Source organism: Dendrobates tinctorius, unplaced genomic scaffold (genome assembly GCF_039654945.1).
Source record: "Dendrobates tinctorius isolate UK_male_01 unplaced genomic scaffold, ASM3965494v1 ptg000039l, whole genome shotgun sequence".
Taxonomy (NCBI): domain Eukaryota; kingdom Metazoa; phylum Chordata; class Amphibia; order Anura; family Dendrobatidae; genus Dendrobates; species Dendrobates tinctorius.
In genome coordinates this window covers 1,787,687-1,809,590 of record NW_027361707.1, presented here as the reverse complement: position 1 = coordinate 1,809,590, position 21,904 = coordinate 1,787,687, and the positions used below count along the sequence as shown (strand labels likewise).

Here is a 21,904-nt window from a genome sequence, read left to right as displayed (position 1 = left end):
TTTATGGTGGCAGATAAGTGAGAATATCAGCCTGATCAGTAGAAAACCTGGGATCTTAGTGAACCATGTTTCTGTGCAATTTCACTATTCTACTTTTACTGGCTCTGACGGGATGATGTTGTCGTCCGGTGGCTCTGGCTGACGGGATGATGTGGGATATTATAGTGAATGTGGCTATACGGAGTGGACGGGGATCTACACTCAGATATTATATATATATATATATATATATATATATATATATATATATATATATATATATATATATATATATATATATATATACACACACACACACACACACACACAGAGTGAGAGAGAGAAAATCATTATAATTTGTTATAACTAACCGTAGTTAGTTACTATGCCAGGGACCTATTCAATTTTGAAGTGACTTTGATGGTCCTATATATTGGAAACCCCCAAAAGTGATACCATTTTAAAAACAGCACCCCTCAACGTATTCAAAATTGCTTTCCGATAGTTTAATAACCCTTCGGGTGCTTTTCAGGAATTAATGCAAAGTGACATGACGGGAATGAAGAAGTTTATTTTTACCACCTAAATTTTGATAACGTCTGAGCAAACCATTGTAGCCGGCATACTTTAAGGCCATTATTTCACCATGAATTCCTTTGGGAAACATCAAGACCGACCACACGATCAAGATCTCATCGTGCTGATGGGGTTAAAGAGGAAGCCCCACAATTTGTTAACCATCTAGATACTGTAGTCACTTTTGAGATCAGCATTTAAGGGGTTAAACAACTATAGTTGGTACCAACACTGATCATGGATGATGCAGCAAGTTGTCAGCTATAGTATATAGCTGACAGCTGCTGGATTGTCACCCGTGCTAGTCTCTAGCATTAGCAGTCACTAAGGGGTTAATGGTCATAGAGCTGATATGTTTCTCACCCAGACAATCCTCCCTATCTCTCTCGCTGTTTGCCATGCTCGCCATAGCGAGAGAACTGCTTATCCTTCCAACTGTACAGAAACCAGATTGATTAAATGAAGGTCTAAAGAGGAAACAGAACTTGACCTGATATCAATGACCACAGACTAACCATAACGGCTAGCAACAAACAAATGCCAGGCTGTTCCTGGACAATGCTACATGTTGCATAATTGATGGTGGCCATATACTGTATCTGGGTCCACCATGGGTCCTCAGAAAGACGGGGCTGCAGAGTGGATTTAATGATAATTCTCCCTTCTAACAAGGGATCCAAGGCTGCTTCTTTGTGCAGGAAGTTATAGAAACACACATCACCTTGGATGAAGTCGTACTGCAGTTCCTTTGCGCAGCCGGACGGTCGTGGGCCTCTTTGCAAGGACAAACAACAAAGAGGACAAAGACACTGTGCTTTATTTTCATTGGGGGCGCACAGCTCTTAATTGGGCACAGCTATGGGGTCCCTGTGCGCCCCAAACTGAGATCTACGCCAGTCATCAGCTGCCATAATTTCATAATAATTTACATCTGAATGATAGGAAATTCGGCACAATTGGTAGCCTTCACCTTCTGCTAAACCACGTAAAAAAGACCAGATGCAAAAGTTCAAAATGTTGCTTGCAAAAAGTTGTTTCCCTATACAATGATTAAGTTTTACGTACTAAAAAAATGGAAACTCCCTTTAAGGATCTGTTGACTACAATGGACAGCCATTTCTAATGGGAGCGTATAATCTGATAATCAATTGCCTTGAAAAACTTGAAGATGCAGAAAACCCTTTTATCCACTGTTAGGCGCTTTTAAATCCATCTCCAGACCAGGCAGAGAAACAACATATTGTATGGGGGGCACCCCTACACCAGCGGACATGAATATTTAGTGCATCCAGGGCCCTCGGGATGAGTATAGTTATCTGTACTGCACATTTTCCCACTCCATGATTGTCCCAGTCACGTGCATGAGACATCTTTCACAGCATAGCTGAAATCTTTTCATAAACGCTGTCCGCTGTCTCTCAGCATCTTGGTGAGCTGGGAGTATCGTTGCGATCACTGAAGCAGCAGAGTTCAATCACGGGGTTAAATTTTGTGGAAATGATTGGTGGGCATAAAAGTACCCAACGGGCCGGTGTCATACTCGCTGGAGGTCCTACTTATCAGCACCACGGCCATTCATTCTTAAGATCATTTGGTGTCCGAGAGGTCGGACCCTCAACTCAGCGATAGGATTGGGATCAGACGGGACCAAGTCATTAAAGGAGCTCAATCTTCAGGACTGACGGAGGAAGATTCTCACTTTATAGCATTACATAATTCGTTCTTTGCTCTATAACTTACGACATCTTAATGCGAAGTTTTCTATACAACAAATTTTAGGGGTAAAATGTAAAAACGGTATTCCAATGAGACTACGAAATGGCATATTAGTCATTCATAGCCGAAAAATACAAGGCTCAAAAGCCGAACAATGGGATACATCATAAAAATCAGATCGGGGAATAGAGCAGCTCCATATCTGCATGATCAGATGTGAGCGTGCATGTATCGTCATGCTAGAATCAAGACTCAGGGTTTAACCAGACAAGTGTATTTTCATATTTTCATCAGATCACTCTCAGACCAATGTTAGCCTATGGGGGCCGTGCATGTCTGATTTTTTCCCCCTCGGTCAGACTGTCCAAAACTAAAAAAACAAAACAAAAAACAAAACATGGACTGACAAAATGGAGTGCACGCACACACACACCACATACGGCTCTGAAGTCAGAGTCGGCGTCCAATTTGGTGGAGTCGGAGTTGGTAAAAAATGGACCAACTCTTAAAATATATGAAAAAATAATTGGGTTCAGTAGTTCAGTGCAGGATGTGATGTAAAATGTTTTCATAAGAATTTGGGAACGTTATGAGACGTCCTATAAATGTCTGTTCTGATCCTGATCTAAGGATCTCGGCTTTCAGCTGAGATGAATCTGTGCTGCACTTTACGTACATGCTCAATAGTGACCAGGGCTGTGGAGTCGGAGTCATGGAGCTCAATAGTGACCAGGGCTGTGGAGTTGGAGTCATGGAGTCTCAGTGGCTTGGCTTACCGACTCCACAGTCCTGATATCTTAGAGAAATATGCTTCATTCTCCATTTATGAACCTCTTCTTCCTTTCTCTCGCCTACTGAACTAGTCAGTTATTCATTATTAAGAAAAAAAAAAAAAGCTTAACTCATCTTGCTTAAGATAGACCGGCTGCCAGCACAGTTACATCTAATATTATACTTTATGGAGAGAGTTGGGGGTATAAGGAGTGAGAAGAAATTTGAAAAAAAGGCAAAATTGAAGAAAGTCGTGCTGAGCTTCCTAACAAGTCTTTTACCTTCATCCCAGAGCTGGATTCATAGCTACACTGATCAGTACTGCTGCATAAGGTTGTCCATGCCTCTGCTGCTTTTGTCTGTGTGGTAACTAAGAAATGGAGAGAATTAATCCATCCTTGTGTGATGTGCTCTACATTGAAGACATCATCACAGTTAGTCTCATTTCTCACTAGCTCAGAGGACTGAAAATTTAGAAAAAGACGGCATAGGGTGGTGGGGTTAGACGGGTGAAAATGCAGGAGGCAAGTTAATTGGCAGAAATAGCTTTATTCCTCATGTGCATATAGAGGGCAGCTTATTCTAAAAAAAAAAAAAAAAAAATTGATTTTGTATAGTGTCTCGTAGGCCAGCATGTCTTTTTCATATAGGAAAAGTAGATATACTGCACCTAGTAGAGGTTTGAAAAGCCACACGACATTCTGCCGACAAATTTCACTGCTTACATTGCTCCATCTACCAGAACACTGCACACTTATTAGAAGGGGTCCTGGGTATTTCTGCGTTATCCTATCGATTCCCACAGATATTAAATCAAGAAATAGTGGGGGGGGGGGGGGGGAAAAAAAAAAAAAAAAAAAAAAAAAAAAAAAAAAAAATCGGGCTATTAAGGCAAAAACAAGATTGGTCAAATTAAATTTTTACTCTTATCGGATTATTGACTGGCCAAACAATCTGCAATTTTGCCACTTTTGCATCAGGTGGTTAGTGGAAGACTGAAGCAATAGGTTGAGCCCAAGGCTGCTTTTTACACTTACCGTGTTTTTGCGGGCCGATTTTGCGGCCCCAATAGATTTCCATGGGACCGCAAAATCGGCCCGAAAAAATTCCACGGTGCGCCGTGATAAAATATCGAGCCTGCTCGATCTTTTTCACGGCGTAAATCAATGGGGCCGCAAATAACAAATCGGAAGTTTGCTTTTGTGGTGCACCATCACCTCCGGTTTTGCAGAACGCTGATTTTTTTTTCCCCCCCAATACTATTTACATAGTATTGGAAAAATGAAAAACGGCAATCTGCAATCTTTTTTGCGGTCCGTTATTGCGGCAGACCGTAAAAATTGCGGCGATACGGCCCGCAAAAAAAGCGGTAAGTGTAAAAGTAGTCTTAGGCTGGATTAAGACGGCCATTTTGAAAAATGATCCAGTTGTGTCTGTGAATTACAGATGTGAATGGCTCATTTGGGAGTTCTGCGTGCTTGCCCGTCTGCAAACTGGTGCCAGAACTCATAGGCCTCAGAGATGCAGAACGTAGACATTGCAGGGGGCAAATATTGTAGGGAGTTCCTTGAAACCCTTGCCACAGCATCTAAAAGTCCCTTTGGCTGGCACTTACCATGGAACAAACATCATGGCCCACTGTAGCCTAAAGGTTTAATTAAAAAGAAAACCTAATAGCAAAAGCAAACTGACAACAGAAAAACTGCACACAATTACATTTCCTAATAGCAGAAGATATTTGGAATTACAGAAATGTAATTTATCTCTATAAAGATCTATCATCATATGCAAGACTGGTTTTACCCGTACAGAAAATCTTGCATTGACAGAATTATCTTGCATTGACAGAATTATTTCCTGCAGTTTCTCCAGAATTTAGCCTTGAACACCAATACACATATTAAGAAAAGAAAAGGAAAAAAAAAAAAAAAAAAGAGTGAGCCATCGACAAGAGGAGATGCTCAAGCGCAACGGATGCCCAGAGTGAGCCATCGACAAGAGGAGATGCTCAAACGCAACGGATGCCCAGAGTGAGCCATCGACAAGAGGAGATGCTCAAACGCAACGAAGGCCCAGAGTGAGCCATCGACAAGAGGAGATGCTCAAACACAATGGAGGCCCAGAGTGAGCCATCGACAAGAGGAGATGCTCGAGCGCAACGGAGGCCCAGAGTGAGCCATCGACAAGAGGAGATGCTCGAACGCAACGGAGGCCCAGAGTGAGCCATAGACAAGAGATTCTCGAGCGCAACGGATGCCCAGAGTGAGCCATAGACAAGAGATGCTCGAGCGCAACGGATGCCCAGAGTGAGCCATAGACAAGAGATGCTCGAGCGCAACGGATGCCCAGAGTGAGCCATCGACAAGAGGAGATGCTCGAACGCAACAGAGGCCCAGAGTGAGCCATCGACAAGAGGAGATGCTCGAGCGCAACGGATGCCCAGAGTGAGCCATCGACAAGAGGAGATGCTCAAACGCAACGGAGGCCCAGAGTGAGCCATAGACAAGAGGAGATGCTCAAACGCAACGGAGGTCCAGAGTGAGCCATCGACAAGAGGAGATGCTCGAACGCAACGGAGGCCCAGAGTGAGCCATCGACAAGAGGAGATGCTTGAGCACAACGGATACCCAGAGTGAGCCATCAACACAAGATGAAATGCTCGAGCACAACGGATGCCCAGAGTGAGCCATCGACAAGAGGAGATGCTCGAGCGCAACAGAGGCCCAGAGTGAGCCAGCGACAAGAGGAGATGCTCGAGCGCAACAGAGGCCCAGAGTGAGCCATCGACACAAGAGATGCTCGAGCGCAACGGATGCCCAGAGTGAGCCATCAACAAGAGGAGATGCTCGAGCGCAACAGAGACCCTGAGTGAGCCATTGACAAGAGGAGATGCTCGAGCGCAACGGATGCCCAGAGTGAGCCATCGACACAAGAAGAGATGCTCGAGCGCAACGGAGACCCAGAGTGAGCCATCAACAAGAGGAGATGCTCGAGCGCAACAGAGGCCCAGAGTGAGCCATCGACAAGAGGAGATGCTCAAACGCAACGGAGACCCAGCTTGAGCCATCGACAAGAGGAGATGCTCGAACGCAACGGAGACCCAGAGTGAGCCATCGACAAGAGGAGATGCTCGAGCGCAACGTAGACCCAGAGTGAGCCATCGACACATGAGGACATGCTCAAGCGCAACGGAGATCTAAAGTGAGCCATCGACACAAGAGAACATGCTCGAGCGCAACGGAGATCCAGAGTGAGCCATCGAAAAGAGGAGATACTCGGGCGCAAACTAACCCTAGAGTAAGCCATAGAAGAGGATATGAGTGCCAATGAGCCATTGACAAGATATGATGTTTGAGTGTGAATGAGCCACAGCGTAAGCCATTGATAAGTGGAGACGATCAAGTGCAAATGAGTCATAGACGGACTAATCGATAAGAGATATTAGAATACGAACAAACTCTAGAGTAAGCAATTGACAAAAGAGAACACAAGTGAAAAACGAGCCCTAGAGTGAGCCATCAGCAAAAAGATACGAGTGTGAACGAGCCATAGAATCATCTGTCAATCTAGGAGAAGCAGATGTGAACAAGCTCTCGATATCAGCCCTCAATTTAGGAAATGCATGAACTTTACAATCCGAAAAAGAATTAAGATATACCCAAGTGAGAACAAGTCCTAGATGGTGGCATAACTATAACAGCATTGGTTCATATGAGCAACATGGAAGAGAGCGCCTCTCCGTGTGACACATGTGCTCCTATTCCTGGCTGCTGCATTTAGCTTTCTGTTCCTGGGTCCATCTCAGTAGAGAAATAGAAGAAAACATACGGAGCTGTAGGTAGTCTGTCCCCCCTTCTTCCGGGACCTCTGCGCTATCATTCCAACTCCCTGCATATGAAAAAGTAAAAATTACTGTTACTAAGAACAGCTAAGCAAGTTGAAGATGAAATGATCTCTAAAAAGGCCTGAAGTTAAAGATGACACATGTCTTTTGTATTTTGGAAGAGATATAGATGTATATGTAGCACGGCTTGTAAATGCTTTTTGTAGCCAGCCAAGAGTGTTTCAGTTCTTCCAGTTCTGTGAGATTCTTGGTCGGCTTGCATGCTCTGGTACTTTGGGGTCTAGCTACAGATTTTCAATGTTTAGATCAGGGGGCTGTGAGGGCCATTATAAAACCTTCAGCTTGTGCCTTTTGAGGTAGTCTATTCTGGATTTTGACATGTGTTTCGAATCAGTATTAGAGATGGGCGAAGCCGAACAGTAAAGTTTGGCATCCGTACTGAACACCTACTGTTGGGGCACGGACACCGAACACGGCCTTCACCAGGAAGTACTTGTTACTGTTCAGGTTAGGCCCCCCGAACACTGGGTGCTTGACACGCTTTCATGTGCATGATGGCACTGCTTCTAATCGGCGGTAAAATTATCTCACAATGCAGAGGCTTGTTCACCGGGAGAATTTCATTGTGGTGAACTCACCTCTGCACCATGAGAATTCCTCATTGAATGAGCGGGAATCTCAGAGAAGTCACAGTTCATTGGGCCGGCTGGGAACGCAGCCTCAGTGACCAGTGGTAACCTCGATGATGTCACTGCTAGTCACTGATGCTGCGCCGGCAGCAGCTCATTCCTGTCGCATCTTGGCACCATCCAGGTTGAAAACTATTTATCCGGCAGACATGGATTATTGTGAGGGACAGAACATAGGAAAGGTAATTCAATGGAATTAGGCGAGTCTAACCGTGTTTGTTATTTTTTAATAAAAAAGAAAATGTGTGTTTTGTTTGCTTTCAAATAAAAGACTTTATTCTGGCTGTGTCTTTATTTACAATACAACTATAGGATTAGTAATTGATAGTTGTCTTATAGACGCTTCTCCATTACTAAGCCGTGGGCTTGATGTCACCGAACACTACAAAGGTGACATCAACCACACAAATATGAATCCCACTTTCACCGCTACAGGGCAAGTGGGAAGAGCCGGGCAAAGCACAAGAATTGGCGCATCTAATATATGTGCCTTTTCTGGACGGCTGCTGGCTGCTATTTTTAGGCTGGGGGGCCAATATCTATGGCCCCTTACCAGCCTGAGAATACCAGCCCCCAGCGGTCAGCTTTAGCAAGGCTAGTTGTCAAAAATAGGGGGACCCAATGCCAGTTTTTAAATTTATTTATTTAAATAATTTTAAAAAAATAATAAATCGGCGTGGAGAGACCTCCATTCTTGATAACCAGCCTTGCTAACGCTGACAGCTGAGGGCTGCAGCCCACAGCTGTGAGTTCTGCCTAGCTGGCTATCAAAAATACAGGGGACCCACGCTGTTTTTTATTTCTTAATTATGTACAGTGGGTATGGAAAGTATTCAGACTCCTTTACATTTTTCACTTTGTTTCAATGAAGCCATTTGGTAAATTGAAAAAAGTTCATTTTTTTTCTCTTTAATGTACACTGTGCACCCCATCTTGACTGAAAAAAAAATATAGAAATTTTTGCAAATTGCAATGGTGGTGGCGGTATCATGCTATGGGTGTGTTTTTCAGCTGCAAGGACAGGACGACTGATGATTTTACCACCCATCAGAAGTAATGTTTGCTGCACTGTCATGCACTTGACAGCGTGACAAACACTGGATGTACAGGCCCCCCATTCAAGTGAATGGGGTCCAGGTTCAGGTCCGGGAACCCAAACTTTTTTTGTGACTGTTCAGCTGGAACCGAATATCCAGGTGTCTGCCCGTCTCTAATCACTATCCATTTGCAGAAGCCATCCTCTTTTTAACTCCAGCTTTTTTTTTTTTTTTTTTTTTACAGATGGTGTTATGTTTGCATCAAGAATTTGTTGAAATTTCTTTGAATCCATTCTTCCCTCTACCAGTGAAATGTTCCTCGTGCCATTGGCTGCAACACAACCCTAAAACAAGATTGATCCTCCCCATGCTTAATATCTGAAATTGTATGCACTAAAAGGTTGAAACAAGAGCGCAATAGGGTCTTATCCGGGTAAAATGTACAAATACTAAAGGTATTATACTCACCTTCTCAAAGAGAAAGTAAAGCCTGTATAGTATGTCAGCCTGCTGCACGTCCAACGGTCCACAGCGGAACCGCAACACAGTTAATACGGAATCAATTCTTGGACTTTAAGTGCGCTGCCAGACAAATTCCACAACCACACAAGGTTAAGAAAAGTTAACCCTTTAATCCCTACGCGTTTCGAAGCATAATGCTTCTTCAGGGGTTGACATTGGCATTATGCTTCGAAACGCGTAGGGATTAAAGGGTTAACTTTTCTTAACCTTGTGTGGTTATGGAATTTGTCTGGCAGCGCACTTAAAGTCCAAGAATGCTTAATATCTGGTGAGATGTTCTTTTCCTGAAATTCTGTGCCCTTTTTTCTCCACATATATCCTTTGATCATTGTGACCAAAGACTTCTATATTAACCTCATCGGTCCACGGAGTTTGTTTCCTTGTTCTTTTGCATACTTCTGACACTGAATTTTATGGCAACGAGTGAGGACGCAGGAGAGGTTCTCTTCTGATGACTTCCATGTAGGCCATATTTGTGCAGATGTCTGAAGAGTAGAACAATGTACACAACTCCAGAGACTGCTAAATCTTTCTGAAGGTCTTTTGCAATCAAGCTGGGTTTATGATTTGCCTCTCTAGCAATCTTACGAGTAGCTCGCAACGAAATTTTGCTTTGTCTTCCAGACCTTATTTCCACCTCCACTGTTTCTGATAACTGGCATTTTTTTATTACATTGCGAACTGAGGAAAGGGCAACTTGAAAACGCTTTGCTATCTTCTTAATAGCCTTCTCCTGGTTTGCAGGACTCCAGCATTTTCAGAGTGATAGGCAGCTGCTTAGAAGAGCCCATGGCTGCTGTTTTTTGGCACAAGGTTAGAGGAGGCTGGGTCTTTATAAATCTGGGAAATTTGCATCACCTGGCCTTTTCTAACGATGATAGTGAACAAGCCATAACCCTGACAGGCTAATTAAGGTCTGAAACCTTGGACAAAGATATCTGAGCACACAAATCTCCAAACTTTTGCAATCGGACAACTTTCTTTTTTTGGAATTTTTAAAATATAAAAGATGAAAAAAAATATACTGTGTCCTCTATTTTATTTCTGTACATATATTTGTGTTTCTTCAGACACTCTGTTATACCATGCTTGAGGAAGAGACCTAAGAAGTCTCGAAAGCTTGCTTTGTCACATCATTTACCTTTATTTTTGTTAGCCATCAAAAGGTATCACAATTACAAGATTATCTTGGTTTTCCCACCGAGAGCAATATTTTTTCAACTGGCTAACACAATACTAAACTCTTATCTCTAACTTTAGGCCTTTTATACATCATTTCATTTTCACCTTGGTTATTTGTTCACAAGAATAGTAATTTTGACTTGGGTTGCCCAAACTTTTACATGTCACTGTACATACAGGAGTAGTGTCAAGGTGTACCCAAATTCGGGATGATCCTAACTTTAGTGTTAAAACCTTACCATGCGTCATAGTGATGTCAGTGTGAATAAGGGTTGAGCAGGACCGGGTCCCAAACATGGGCACAGCAGATGGGAAGATATTCAAAATGCAATACCCAGCTCAAAGGAAGGGAGACCTCACCCTTACCTGCACTAAATACACAAATCTAAAACTAAACCGAAAAAAAAAAAAAAAAAAGAACTGGAGTGTAAGTAGGTATGCATGCAAAATAGGAGCCTGCTCACATTGGCCATTAAACAGACAAAACCTAAGACAGAATCTAAATAAAAAAAAAAAAGGAACACTTTGAGTCAAATACTTTAAGTCCCAGTGGGCGTTACCAGAGAGATTTCACTGGGGGCATGTACTTCTTCCTCTTTCTGAGGATGACCAATCATTAGAAAGCAGCAAAACACTGGGTAAGGGTGGTTTCACATTAGCGTTTCAGGGCGCAGCCCCGCCCCCTGCCACGGTAGCTCCGCCTACAGGCGCATGACGCTGCATGCGTCCCCTATCTTTATCACTGGGGACGCAGGCCGTGCGCAGTATGCGTTTGGTGGCGCATGCGTCCTTTTGACGGTGCGCCGAGCGCAACCAAATTGCAACAGGTTGCGTTTGGCGCTGGTCGGCGCACCGTCACAAGGACGCATGCGCCGCCAAACACATACTGCGCACGGCCTGCGTCCCCAGTGATAAAGATAGGAGACGCAGGACACATGCAGAGTCATGCACCCGTAGGCGGAGCTCCTGGAGGAGGCGCTGCAGGGGGTGGGGCTTAGCGGCGGCCGTGCGCAGGCCGTCACTGCGCCCTGAAACGCTAATGTGAAACCACCCTAATGTAGACCACAACTCCACAATGGGGCAGAAATGGCTTAGTGTGGAGACATGCACTGACAAAACAGTTTGTTCTCCTCACAGCAGAGTGATGACATGTAGTGATGTACGAGTATGGTCGTTACTCGAGATTTCTGAGCATACTCGGGTGTTCTCCGAGTAGTTTGGGCGTGCTCGGAGATTTATTTTGTGTCGCCACAGCTGCATGATTTGCCTGAATACATGTGGGGATTCCCTAACAAACAGGCAATCCCTGTATGTGTTCAGGCTGTCTAGCAGCCGCAAATCGTGAAGCTGCGGCCTGCGGCGACACAAACTAAATCTCCGAGCATGCCCAAACTACTCTGAGATCACCCGAGCATGCTCAGAAATCTCGAATAATGAGCATACTCGCTCATCACTAATGACGTGCTGGAGCACAGCAGACCCCAGTGTGATTGAAAGCTTTCAGATCTCACCTCTGGAAGTCAGTGAAGGTGGGGGGGAGGTACTGCTGCAGATTGGAGTCTCATTACAAATACTTCCAGTATCTCTCCTCGCATAGTGCTGCCAACTCTGCCAATTGTAAGCATGAATCCACATACAAGTGGAAATTAGAGTATTGTTGGGTGCTCTTTTTTCTGCAGTTTGACACTGCCTACTTATGACTGGTCAGCATCAGAAAGAGGAAGCGTTACACGCCCCCAGTGAAATCTTTCTGGTAACGCCCACTGGGACTTTAAAAAAAATTAACTAGTTAGGCGCCAAATACTTTGACTGCTAATATCTTGGAGAGGCAAAAATAAAGACGAACGGTTTATTCTGCTTGGCAGCACCTATCACATTGTGTGCAAAGATGCATATGAAAAATCTGGTAAGATGCCCTTTTTGGGGTGACTCGGGAAAGTATAGAAAAAAAAAAAAGAATAATACAGATTTGAGTAAATTGGAGAATTGGGCTGAAAAATGGCAAATGAGGTTTAACACAGGTAAGTGTAAGGTTATGCACATGGGAAGGAGAAACAGAGGCTACAATTACTTACTAAATGGGAAACTGCTGGGGAAATCAGACATGGAAAAAGACTTAAGGGCCTGTCACACTAAGCGATATCACTAGCAATGTCGCTATACGTCACTGATTTTTGTGACGTTATAGCGATATTGCTAGCGATATCGCTATGTGTGATACTTGCCTCCGACCGGCTCCCCCGCTGGTTATCGCTGATCGCGTGAGAACGTCCTGGACGGTTTCTCGTCGTCAGCTTCCTGCTGTGGAGACGAGTGACGTGTGGACGCGGGCGGGAGGACGTCAGGATCGCCTCGTCTGACAGGTAAGTAGCGACCCCCGACCCCTGCGATGTCGCTGGTGAGATCTGCCTGTGTGGCAGCTCACTAGTGACCACTTAGCGATGCACCAGCGGTCCTGACCGCGTCATATCGCTGGTACATCGCTAAGTGTGACAGTACCTTTAGGCTATGTGCACACGCTGCGGTTCCGCAAGACATGGTACAGGACCATGTAACCCTATGGGTTTTCAAAACCGCAGTGCTCACGCTGCGGTATTTTCCGCGCGGTTTATAAACCGCAGCATGTCAATAGTTTCTGCAGATTCCGCTGCGGTTTCACACCTTTAACATAGTAGAGGTGTGAAACCGCAGGGCAAAACCGCAGACCAAACCGCAGGTCACTTTACCTGCGGTTTTACCTGCGGTTCCGCGGGAAAAAACCCGCAGGTGATTCTGCAGCGTGTGCACATAAATGGAGTTGGTTCACTACAATACCCAGAAAGGTTATCAAAATTAGGTCTATTTACTCTAGAACAGAGAAGACTTAGGGGAGACCTAACATATATGTACAAGTATATCAGAGGGCAATACAGAGATCTCTCCAATGAGCTGTTTGTACCAAGCACTGTGACAAGAACAAGGGGGCATTCTCTTCGTTTGGAGGAAAGACAATTTCTGCACCAGAATAGAAGAGGGTTCTTCACGGTAAGAGCAGTGAGGCTCTGGAATTCTCTTCCTGAGGAAGTGGTGATGGCCAACTCACTGAATGAATTTAAGAAAGGAATGGATGCTTTTCTTGTGAGTAACAGTATAGAAGGTTACGAATAACAGAATATTATAGGTAGATGGTTGACCCAGCTGAGGGGAAGGAATTTTTTTCCCTATGGAGAAAATTGGCTTCTACTCTGTGGGTTTTTTGCCTTCCCCAGGATCAACAATGCAGAACAGCTGCACTAAAAATAGGCTGAACTAGAAGGACATAAGGTCTTCCTTCAGCCTTCAAAACTATGTTACTATATTACCATAATCTAATATATAATAGCCAATCGGCTCTGTCACAGCTTCCAACGATTGTGTCGCTTTCCCACAATCCACCGCGGCCAGAAGCAGTGACAAAAAAGGCACCGCCATATTGGAACACCCAAGTTATGGGTATTCCGATATGGCGGCCGGGATTCAAATCCCCCGCCCTGCCGGCTGAGCCAATGAGCATTGCCGCGTGGGATTCAAATACCCTGCAAAGCTGCGCGGCACTGTTCACTGGCTCAGCCGGCGGGGCGGGGGATTACATACTTACCTGACCGGGAGGAGCGTTGCCACGGCGCTTCTCTTCTCACCGGAGACTGGGGCAGGAGTGCGGTGTCGGAATCGCACATGAGCATAGTGCGATCCGGCGCCATTTTTCTGACGACACATTTGCAGTGTGTCTTCAGCAATATGGCGCCGGACAGCGCGGTATGGGCATTCGCATACTCCTGCACCACACTCCTCCCCCGGCCTCCGGCAGAACTTGACAGAAACCAGAACACAAGGGAAGAAAGGGGAGTATAAATGTTTGTTTGTTTTTTTTTGTATGTGTGCAGTTTAATAGGCGTGAGGGGGACCATACATATCAGGATTGGGGGGGTGAGGGGGACCGCACATATCAGGATTGGGGGGGTGAGGGGGACCGCACATATCAGGATTGGGGGGGTGAGGGGGACCGCACATATCAGGATAGGGGGGGGTGAGGGGGACCGTGCATACCAGGATGGGGGGGGGGGTGAGGGGGACCGTGCATACCAGGATAGGGGGGGGGGTGAGGGGGACCGTGCATACCAGGATGGGGGGGGGGGGGGTGAGGGGGACCGTGCATACCAGGATAGGGGGGGTGAGGGGGACCGTGCATACCAGGATAGGGGGGGTGAGGGGGACCGTGCATACCAGGATAGGGGGGGTGAGGGGGACCGTGCATACCAGGATAGGGGGGGGTGAGGGGACTATGCATACCAGGATTGGGGGGGTGAGGGGGACCGTGCATACCAGGATAGGGGGGGGGGTGAGGGGGACCATGCATACCAGGATTGGGAGGGGTGAGGGGGACCATGCATACCAGGATTGGGGGGGGTGAGGGGGACCATGCATACCAGGATAGGGAGGGTGAGGGGGACCATGCATACCAGGATTGGGGGGGGGTGAGGGGGACCATGCATACCAGGATTGGGGGGGGTGAGGGGGACCATGCATACCTGGACTGGGTGGGTGAGGGGGACCATGCATACCAGGATTGGGGGGCGAGGGAACCATGCATACCAGGATAGGGGGGGGGGCATGGGGACCATTGTCTGCCCCCCAGAAAGGAGCAGAGAGCACATGACAGAAATGAATCCCCCCTCCCATGCCCATATACCCATCACACATCCTCCATCCCATAGGCACATCTTCCCTCTTAAAGGGATCCCCGGTATGGAAGTTAGGACCGTTCCACTCAGCGCTCCGATTCTGACCCCAGGCTGATGGGATGATGTGGGATATTAGGGGTAGTAGTCCGGTGGCTCTGGCTGACAGGATGATGTGGGATATTAGGGGTAGTAGTCCGGTGGCTCTGGCTGACGGGATGATGTGGGATATTAGGGGTAGTAGTCCGGTGGCTCTGGCTGACGGGATGATGTGGGATATTAGGGGTAATAGTCCGGGGGCTCTGGCTGACGGGATGATGTGGGATATTAGGGGTAATAGTCCGGGGGCTCTGGCTGACAGGATAATGTGGGATATTATAGTGAATGTGTCTATGCAGAGTGGGCAGGGCTATACACTCAGTTTTATATATATATATTTTCATTATAAGTTGTTTTAACTAACCATAGTTAGGGCGGCACGGTGGCTCAGTGGTTAGCACTGCAGTCTTGCAGCGCTGGGTCCTGGGTTCAAATCCCACCAAGGGCAACATCTACAAGGAGTTTGTATGTTCTCCCCGTGTTTACGTGGGATTCCTCCAGGTTCTCCGGTTTCCCCCGACACTCCAAAGACATACTGATTTAGATGACACACTGATTTAGACTGTGAGCCCCAGGGACAGTGATGATAACGTGTGCAAACTGTAAAAGCGCTGCGGAATATGTTAACACTATATAACTATATAAAAAAAACAAAGATTAAAGTTACTATGCCCGGGCAACGCCGGGCTCTTCAGCTAGTAGTAACATAATACTAATATTTTACAGTTTTAAGGGGATAGTTTAATCTGGAGCCTGTATTGCCGTTCAAATCAATGACATCATTTAATGCACGGACAGGACCGCTTTGCCATGTGGGGGGCTACTGTCAAGTTGCAGAGGGCTGGTGGTGCAATTTTACTTTAACTGCATTCTGGGGATGGAAGGATGAAGTGTGTAGGCGTCCATAAAGAGGGTATGGGCGCAAGATAATCTTTCTGATATGGTTAGATTACATGAAAACTGAAACTGGCCACAAGGACACTTTTTATGGCCTCCGTCTGGTGAATAGGGGTCCACAGACATCCTAAACTCAATAGATTGCTAGGTGTGCCTCCTGGATCAATAGGGGACGGGGTGCACTGATATAACTATAGGACAAAAAAGTCAAATGTGTGGCAGCCCTGGACAGAAGATTGCCAAAGGAGGAGTGAATGATTCGCTATGTCTAATTTTGAGAAAAGCCACCGCCAGAAATGTCTAACAGTGGCTCTCTCATAGAGAAGGGCGCACTCGGGCAAAATAGCTGCCACCTGAACAATTGGTCGAACCATCATTTAACCTACAGCGATCTATAGTGCATGGGGCATGAAGGTTTACAAGGAAGGATGGGTGGGGATTACTGGCACGAAGATCTTGCATAAAAGTGTCCAGTCGCCAATACTTGATGGGCAGTACGGTGGCTCAGTGGCTAGCATTGTTGCTGGGGTCCTGGATTAAAATCCCACCAAGGACAACATCTTCAAGGAGCTTGTATGATCTCCCCCGTGTTTGTGTGGGTTTCCTCCCACACTCCAAAGCCATCCTAGTATGGAATCTAGATTGGGAGCCCCAATGGGGACATTGCCGATAATGTCTGTACAGCGCCGCGGTATATGTTGGCGCTATTAAGCATAATGAATTTTCACATGCATGGTATGGCACGGAATCAGAAAATCACGCAGCAAAACCATGAAACAAATCCAGCGACAGGTTTCGTTTCTACAGTTGTTGCGAGGATCAACCAGTCATTGTTAATACTGGGCCTTGTAGTTCTCCACCTACGACACTGCTACAAGTACACCAGAATAAGTCGGATATAAAAACCTTCTTCACGGAGTAGATGTTTTCCAGCAGCTGCACATTCCTGTGCATGAGTCAAACCTCTGCTCAGCAGAAAGGATGTGAAGTCACGAGGAGGCCTGGAAAGAACACGCTCCTCCAGAACCGTCTACACTATGCAAGAGCGCCGCTTCCTCAATAGCATTACACAGGAAGCAATTACCGATACCCGCGGCTGCCACATCAAAATAACACGGCGGCAACACAGCTGTCCGGTCCCACAATACACACCGCAGACAACGGTGGATGGAGTCAGTTGAACCATTTCTCATATTTTACACAATTACTTGATGAGTTCTTCTCTTTAACCCTTCTCTGATGTGAACCGCTTCTTGTATGGTGGAGTAATGCGGGCAATAGGGGACTGCAGCTGACGACAGTCAATGATGGGAATACTCCATAGATGCCACAAACATCCGCTAATAAGGCCTCATTCAGACGTGGCAACCCAAACTCGTATGCCTACGTCGCTGGCAAGTTGGAGTCACTGGTGGAAATTGGTCCTATTTTTTGACGTGCAAGAAAAAAAATAAAAGGTCATTTACCAAATTATAGCAAGGAGCAACCCAACGAAGCTACTCAACTGTAGGGATCTAGGTTTCAGGTAGACCCTAACTTTTGGGGATCTCCAAAACCAACCCATCAAATCAATCAGGCATCCCAAGACAGTAAAAGATCTGTGAGATGTACAGGAGAACAGCAATCTGAGAACTCCTGCTCTTCTCGAGACTTCCCCATGACCACCATGATTCAAGGTTCAGCCAAAAAAACAAAATGTATGGGCTTTCCCAGATAACCAGTCATCTGCTAAACATCCATAACATCTTACACTGGGAACCTAAGTGAATAGATCTCTCAGACCACCAATATGCAAGATTACCAGGGTACCTCCAAACCACTAGGGGCCACCAAGACTCTTCCCAAACCCCAGGTGAACCAGTATCCACCATGTTTCTTCCAGAGTTCTATCAAACCTCCGGAACAAGAAAAAGATCCCCCAGATATTAACTGTCTGCAAAACCTTCTAGTAGAGATCATCTAAACCTCCAGGCCACCAGAGATATCCTACACTAGACTTAGTGAAAACATATATCTAGCATAAAAAATGTATGAAGGATCTCAAAGAACACCCGCTCTTCTGAGGACCTTCCATGACCAGCAGGGATCTTACAAACCTTCAAGAATCTACCAAGAATCAAGAGAACGTCCAAGATTATGGAGAACCACCCAAACAACCAGCATCTGACATTTGTCCATAACATTTCTTAAAACTCCAGGAATCCTAAAAGAACATACCGTAAATCTCCCAGACTACCAGTGAACCCACAAACCATCAGGGGTCACCATGAATCTGTCCAAAACCCAAGACTGCTAGTGAACCAGTAGCCACCATGTTTCTTCCAGGGTTCCATCAAACTTCCAGAAGAAGAAAGCGATTCCCCAGACATTTCATCAGCGACCTACAGAACCTTCAGCACTGGACCACTGCTGTGCAAATTTTTATTTTTTTTTTAGACTTCACGCCAACTTTTTGGAAAGTGCGCAGGGCTTAGCCAAGAAGGGTGCGGCAGAGGACAACCAACAAACTTATAATTCATGGCACAAATTTGGCGTGTATTACGACAGCGTAGTCCACGCTGCGCATAATCACAATAGAAATATTCCAGTCCCTGAAGGGAACATATTTCTGGAGGTGCACAATGAAAGACACAATAAATTCTTAAAGGGTTATTTTCAAATTTCGAACTTAATGGGACGGGGGGGATACATTTCCGATAGCTAACGGCTGGGACCCCCAAGATCCTGAGAATTCGGGCCCCGAAATACCATGTGAATGGAGGCCGATCATGTGCACTGCCGCTCTATTCATTCTAATGGGAGTCCCGAAAGTTTCGCTTGGCATTCCCTGGTGGTCTTGTTAAAGGGGTTGTCAGTTTCTTTAATACTGAAGGTGCATCTTTAGGATAGGTCATTAATACCAGATTGGAGGGGTTGTAGCACATGGCACCCCACCGATCAGCTGTTCCCAGCGCCGACACAGTAGCCAAGTGGCAAAACAGCACAGCTCCATCAAGGGCATAGTGGACGTAGAGGGGTACTGCAGTCACCCCTAATGAATGCAGTACCCGGCCGTGACCACTATGCGGTTGATGGCCCTGTGCTGTTCCACTCTGCATCTGATCACATCCAGCCACCACCGGTACTGGGAACAGCTGCACGTCAGGAGTGCCAGGTGTCACACCCCTGGACAACCCCTTTAAGACTGCCTACAGCAGAAGTGCTCATGATCGACCTCAGCTGCTCTCACATGGGTTTTTCAGAGCACCGGTTCTCAGGATCAATGAGTGACCCAGCGGTCAGACCCCCAACAATCAGAAAGTTAACCCCTATCCCATCACCTTAGTTACCCCTCTAAGAGGCAACGAATCCCGAGGCCTGTGCGTCGAAATCTAGGGTTTTTGGTTTTTTTCAGATCTCCACTTGCCGTCAGCGAACGACACAAACGTTTCCGATATGGACAGAAGCACAAAATCTCTCCTTAATAGTTAATAGCAGAAGATACAAATGTAACAAACCCTCAGCTGCAGGTTCCTTTTCAGACAAAAAAAGAAAAAGAATGTTTCCATTCGCCGACAGCAAGCAGAAACTTTGAAAACTTTATACATTACGGGGGGGGGGGGGGGCAAAAAAAAAGTGAAACGCGCGTCGGAGTGAAGCGCTCAATTTGATCCAATCAATATGCGATTAGGAACAATTTTCATCATTTTTCAACTGACGGCGCCGACTCTTTGTGACAAAAACGGACGGCGTAAATAGCCGAACCTGTACGCCGTACATTGTGACGCATTTTAAGAAATTTGCGCCAACCGTACACAGCGAAAGCGCCAACGCACGCCCCCACCACCACGACGTTACGACTGGCACCTAGTATGGGGGCATCTAGGAGACAAGCAGACAGCTGTGCACCCTGTGCTGCAGACACTACATGACAAACCTTTAAAGTTGGATACTCCTGAACCTTCAGAGCCATTGAGAGCTGAGCAGCTGATTCCTGGACCGCCATCTTGGACTGAAGGTGGGGGGGAGGGGCTGACAGCACTACATGCCCACAGTCCTGGGCACCATGGGTAATAATTACCGGGCAGAAATGGAACAGAACGATAAATCGGTACAATCGCCAAAGGAAAAAAAATTGCTCAGGGTGGGCGCAGTAAAACGTACGATCCAACTTGACAGCTCAGCAGCAAAAACAATTACTGCCCCAGCGCCTGCCCGTACAGCGCGTCCCACTTCTGGCCACGCCCACTATTTTTTTTTTCTCCCGGCTCTAGCCAATGAGTGATTGCGAGTGCGACCAATCAGAGGCATTAGCCTTCTGACACTTCGGGTCAACTCGGTGACGTAACAATGAAAGTGGGCGTGGTATTAAGAAGCAGTTGACAGTGGAGGAATTTCTCGCAACCAATAGCACGACCCGCCCCGCTTCATTTGTAGGGCGGGATCGGATGTGATATTGACAGGTGAACGGACGAATGGGATTGCGTTCTGTTTTGCTTGACGGCCAATGACAACGTGCGCTGTTTATTATGTGTGTCTAGTCAATATTATTGAGAGAAATGATAAGCGGGCGGGCAGGTAAAAAAAATAAAAATGTGGCACAAATTTCTAGTGTTTTGGCGACTTATTTTATGACAGATTTTTCTTTTATTATTATTAATAGTATGGACGGGGATACAAATAAATGACTGAAATATAAAAAAAAATACTGAAACAACAATTAATATGCTGTCATTTCACACATTTTCTTCTTTTGTCCAGATAATATCTACTCAGGGCGCCATATTGCTGGTTGCCATGGTTTCCGAGCATCCGCTATAACTATGACTGCGGAATAATCTTCTTAATTTTGTCTTTTTCTGGCCCTTTCGGACTCAGCATCACAAGCCGTGATCTAGGGCAGAGCTGCATTTACCATTTCGACAGGCTTCAGAGCTGAAATCTCCCAGCATTCCTTGCTGGCTTGGATGAATGGCGTTCTGGGTGGTCCCTGAGCCTCTGTGCCTTACAATCTGTCTCCTATAAGAGCGCTTGGGAGGGATAGGACGAGGCGGAGAAACCCCAGACCCCCAGAATCCCCCAGAAACCAAATATTTCCCCCTCTCCCCGTCTATGCGTATTTCTCCACAATGGCGGCGACAGTAGTGACACGCAATAATCCGCACGTCTGCTTTGTGGATCAGTCTGTGTCTGGGGTTTTATTTAAATCCTTCCTGATGGGGCAGTTTTTTTGTTTTTGCGCTTTTATTATCTCCTCCTCTTCTTCCGAGAGCCTTTTATTGACTCCCATCAACATTGGGCCTGTATTTGTTTCCGGACCGGTTGTAGCTTTCAACGGCACTTTTCATTACATATGTAATGTACTAAAAAAAGAGGTGAAATGGGGAAAAAAAGACACGATTCCATCATTGTTTTTTAGGTTTAGTTTTTCAATGGCGTTCATTGTGCGGTAAAATTGACCTGGTGGTAGGATTCTCCAGGTCAGTACGATTACAGCGATCACATACGTGTGACCCCCCATGTTTTATGTTCCCCATCCTGTACTAATGTCATCCATCCTGGGCCCCTTCCTGGTATAATGTCACCTATTTTGGTGTAATGTCCAATGCAATGTCCTTGCCCCTTCCAATAATAATGTCCCCCATCCTGGACCCCTGGTATAATGTCCCCCCATCCTGGAGCCCTTCCTGGTATAATGTCCCCCCATCCTGGACCCCTTCCTGGTATAATGTCCCCCCCATCCTGGACCCCTTCCTGGTGTAATGTCCCCCCATCCTGGACCCCTTCCTGGTGTAATGTGCCCCCATCCTGGACCACTTCCTGGTATAATGTCCCCCATCCTGGACCCCTTCCTGGTATAATGTCCCCCCATCCTGGACCCCTTCCTGGTATAATGTCCCCCCATCCTGGACCCCT

At 46.1% G+C, this 21,904-nt stretch overlaps 1 protein-coding gene across 1 annotated transcript in view; it reads right to left on the bottom strand.

Moving 5' to 3' along the window:
• The window catches only part of MAEA (macrophage erythroblast attacher, E3 ubiquitin ligase), a 109,341-nt gene extending 89,084 nt beyond the window's left edge, over positions 1-20,257 (bottom strand). Inside the window, exon 1 of the mRNA XM_073574416.1 lies at positions 19,926-20,257. Coding sequence (XP_073430517.1) covers positions 19,926-19,994 — 69 coding nt within the window. The 5' untranslated portion in view covers positions 19,995-20,257. The remainder of the gene's footprint in view (positions 1-19,925) is intronic.
• Between the last annotated feature and the right edge of the window lie 1,647 nt (positions 20,258-21,904).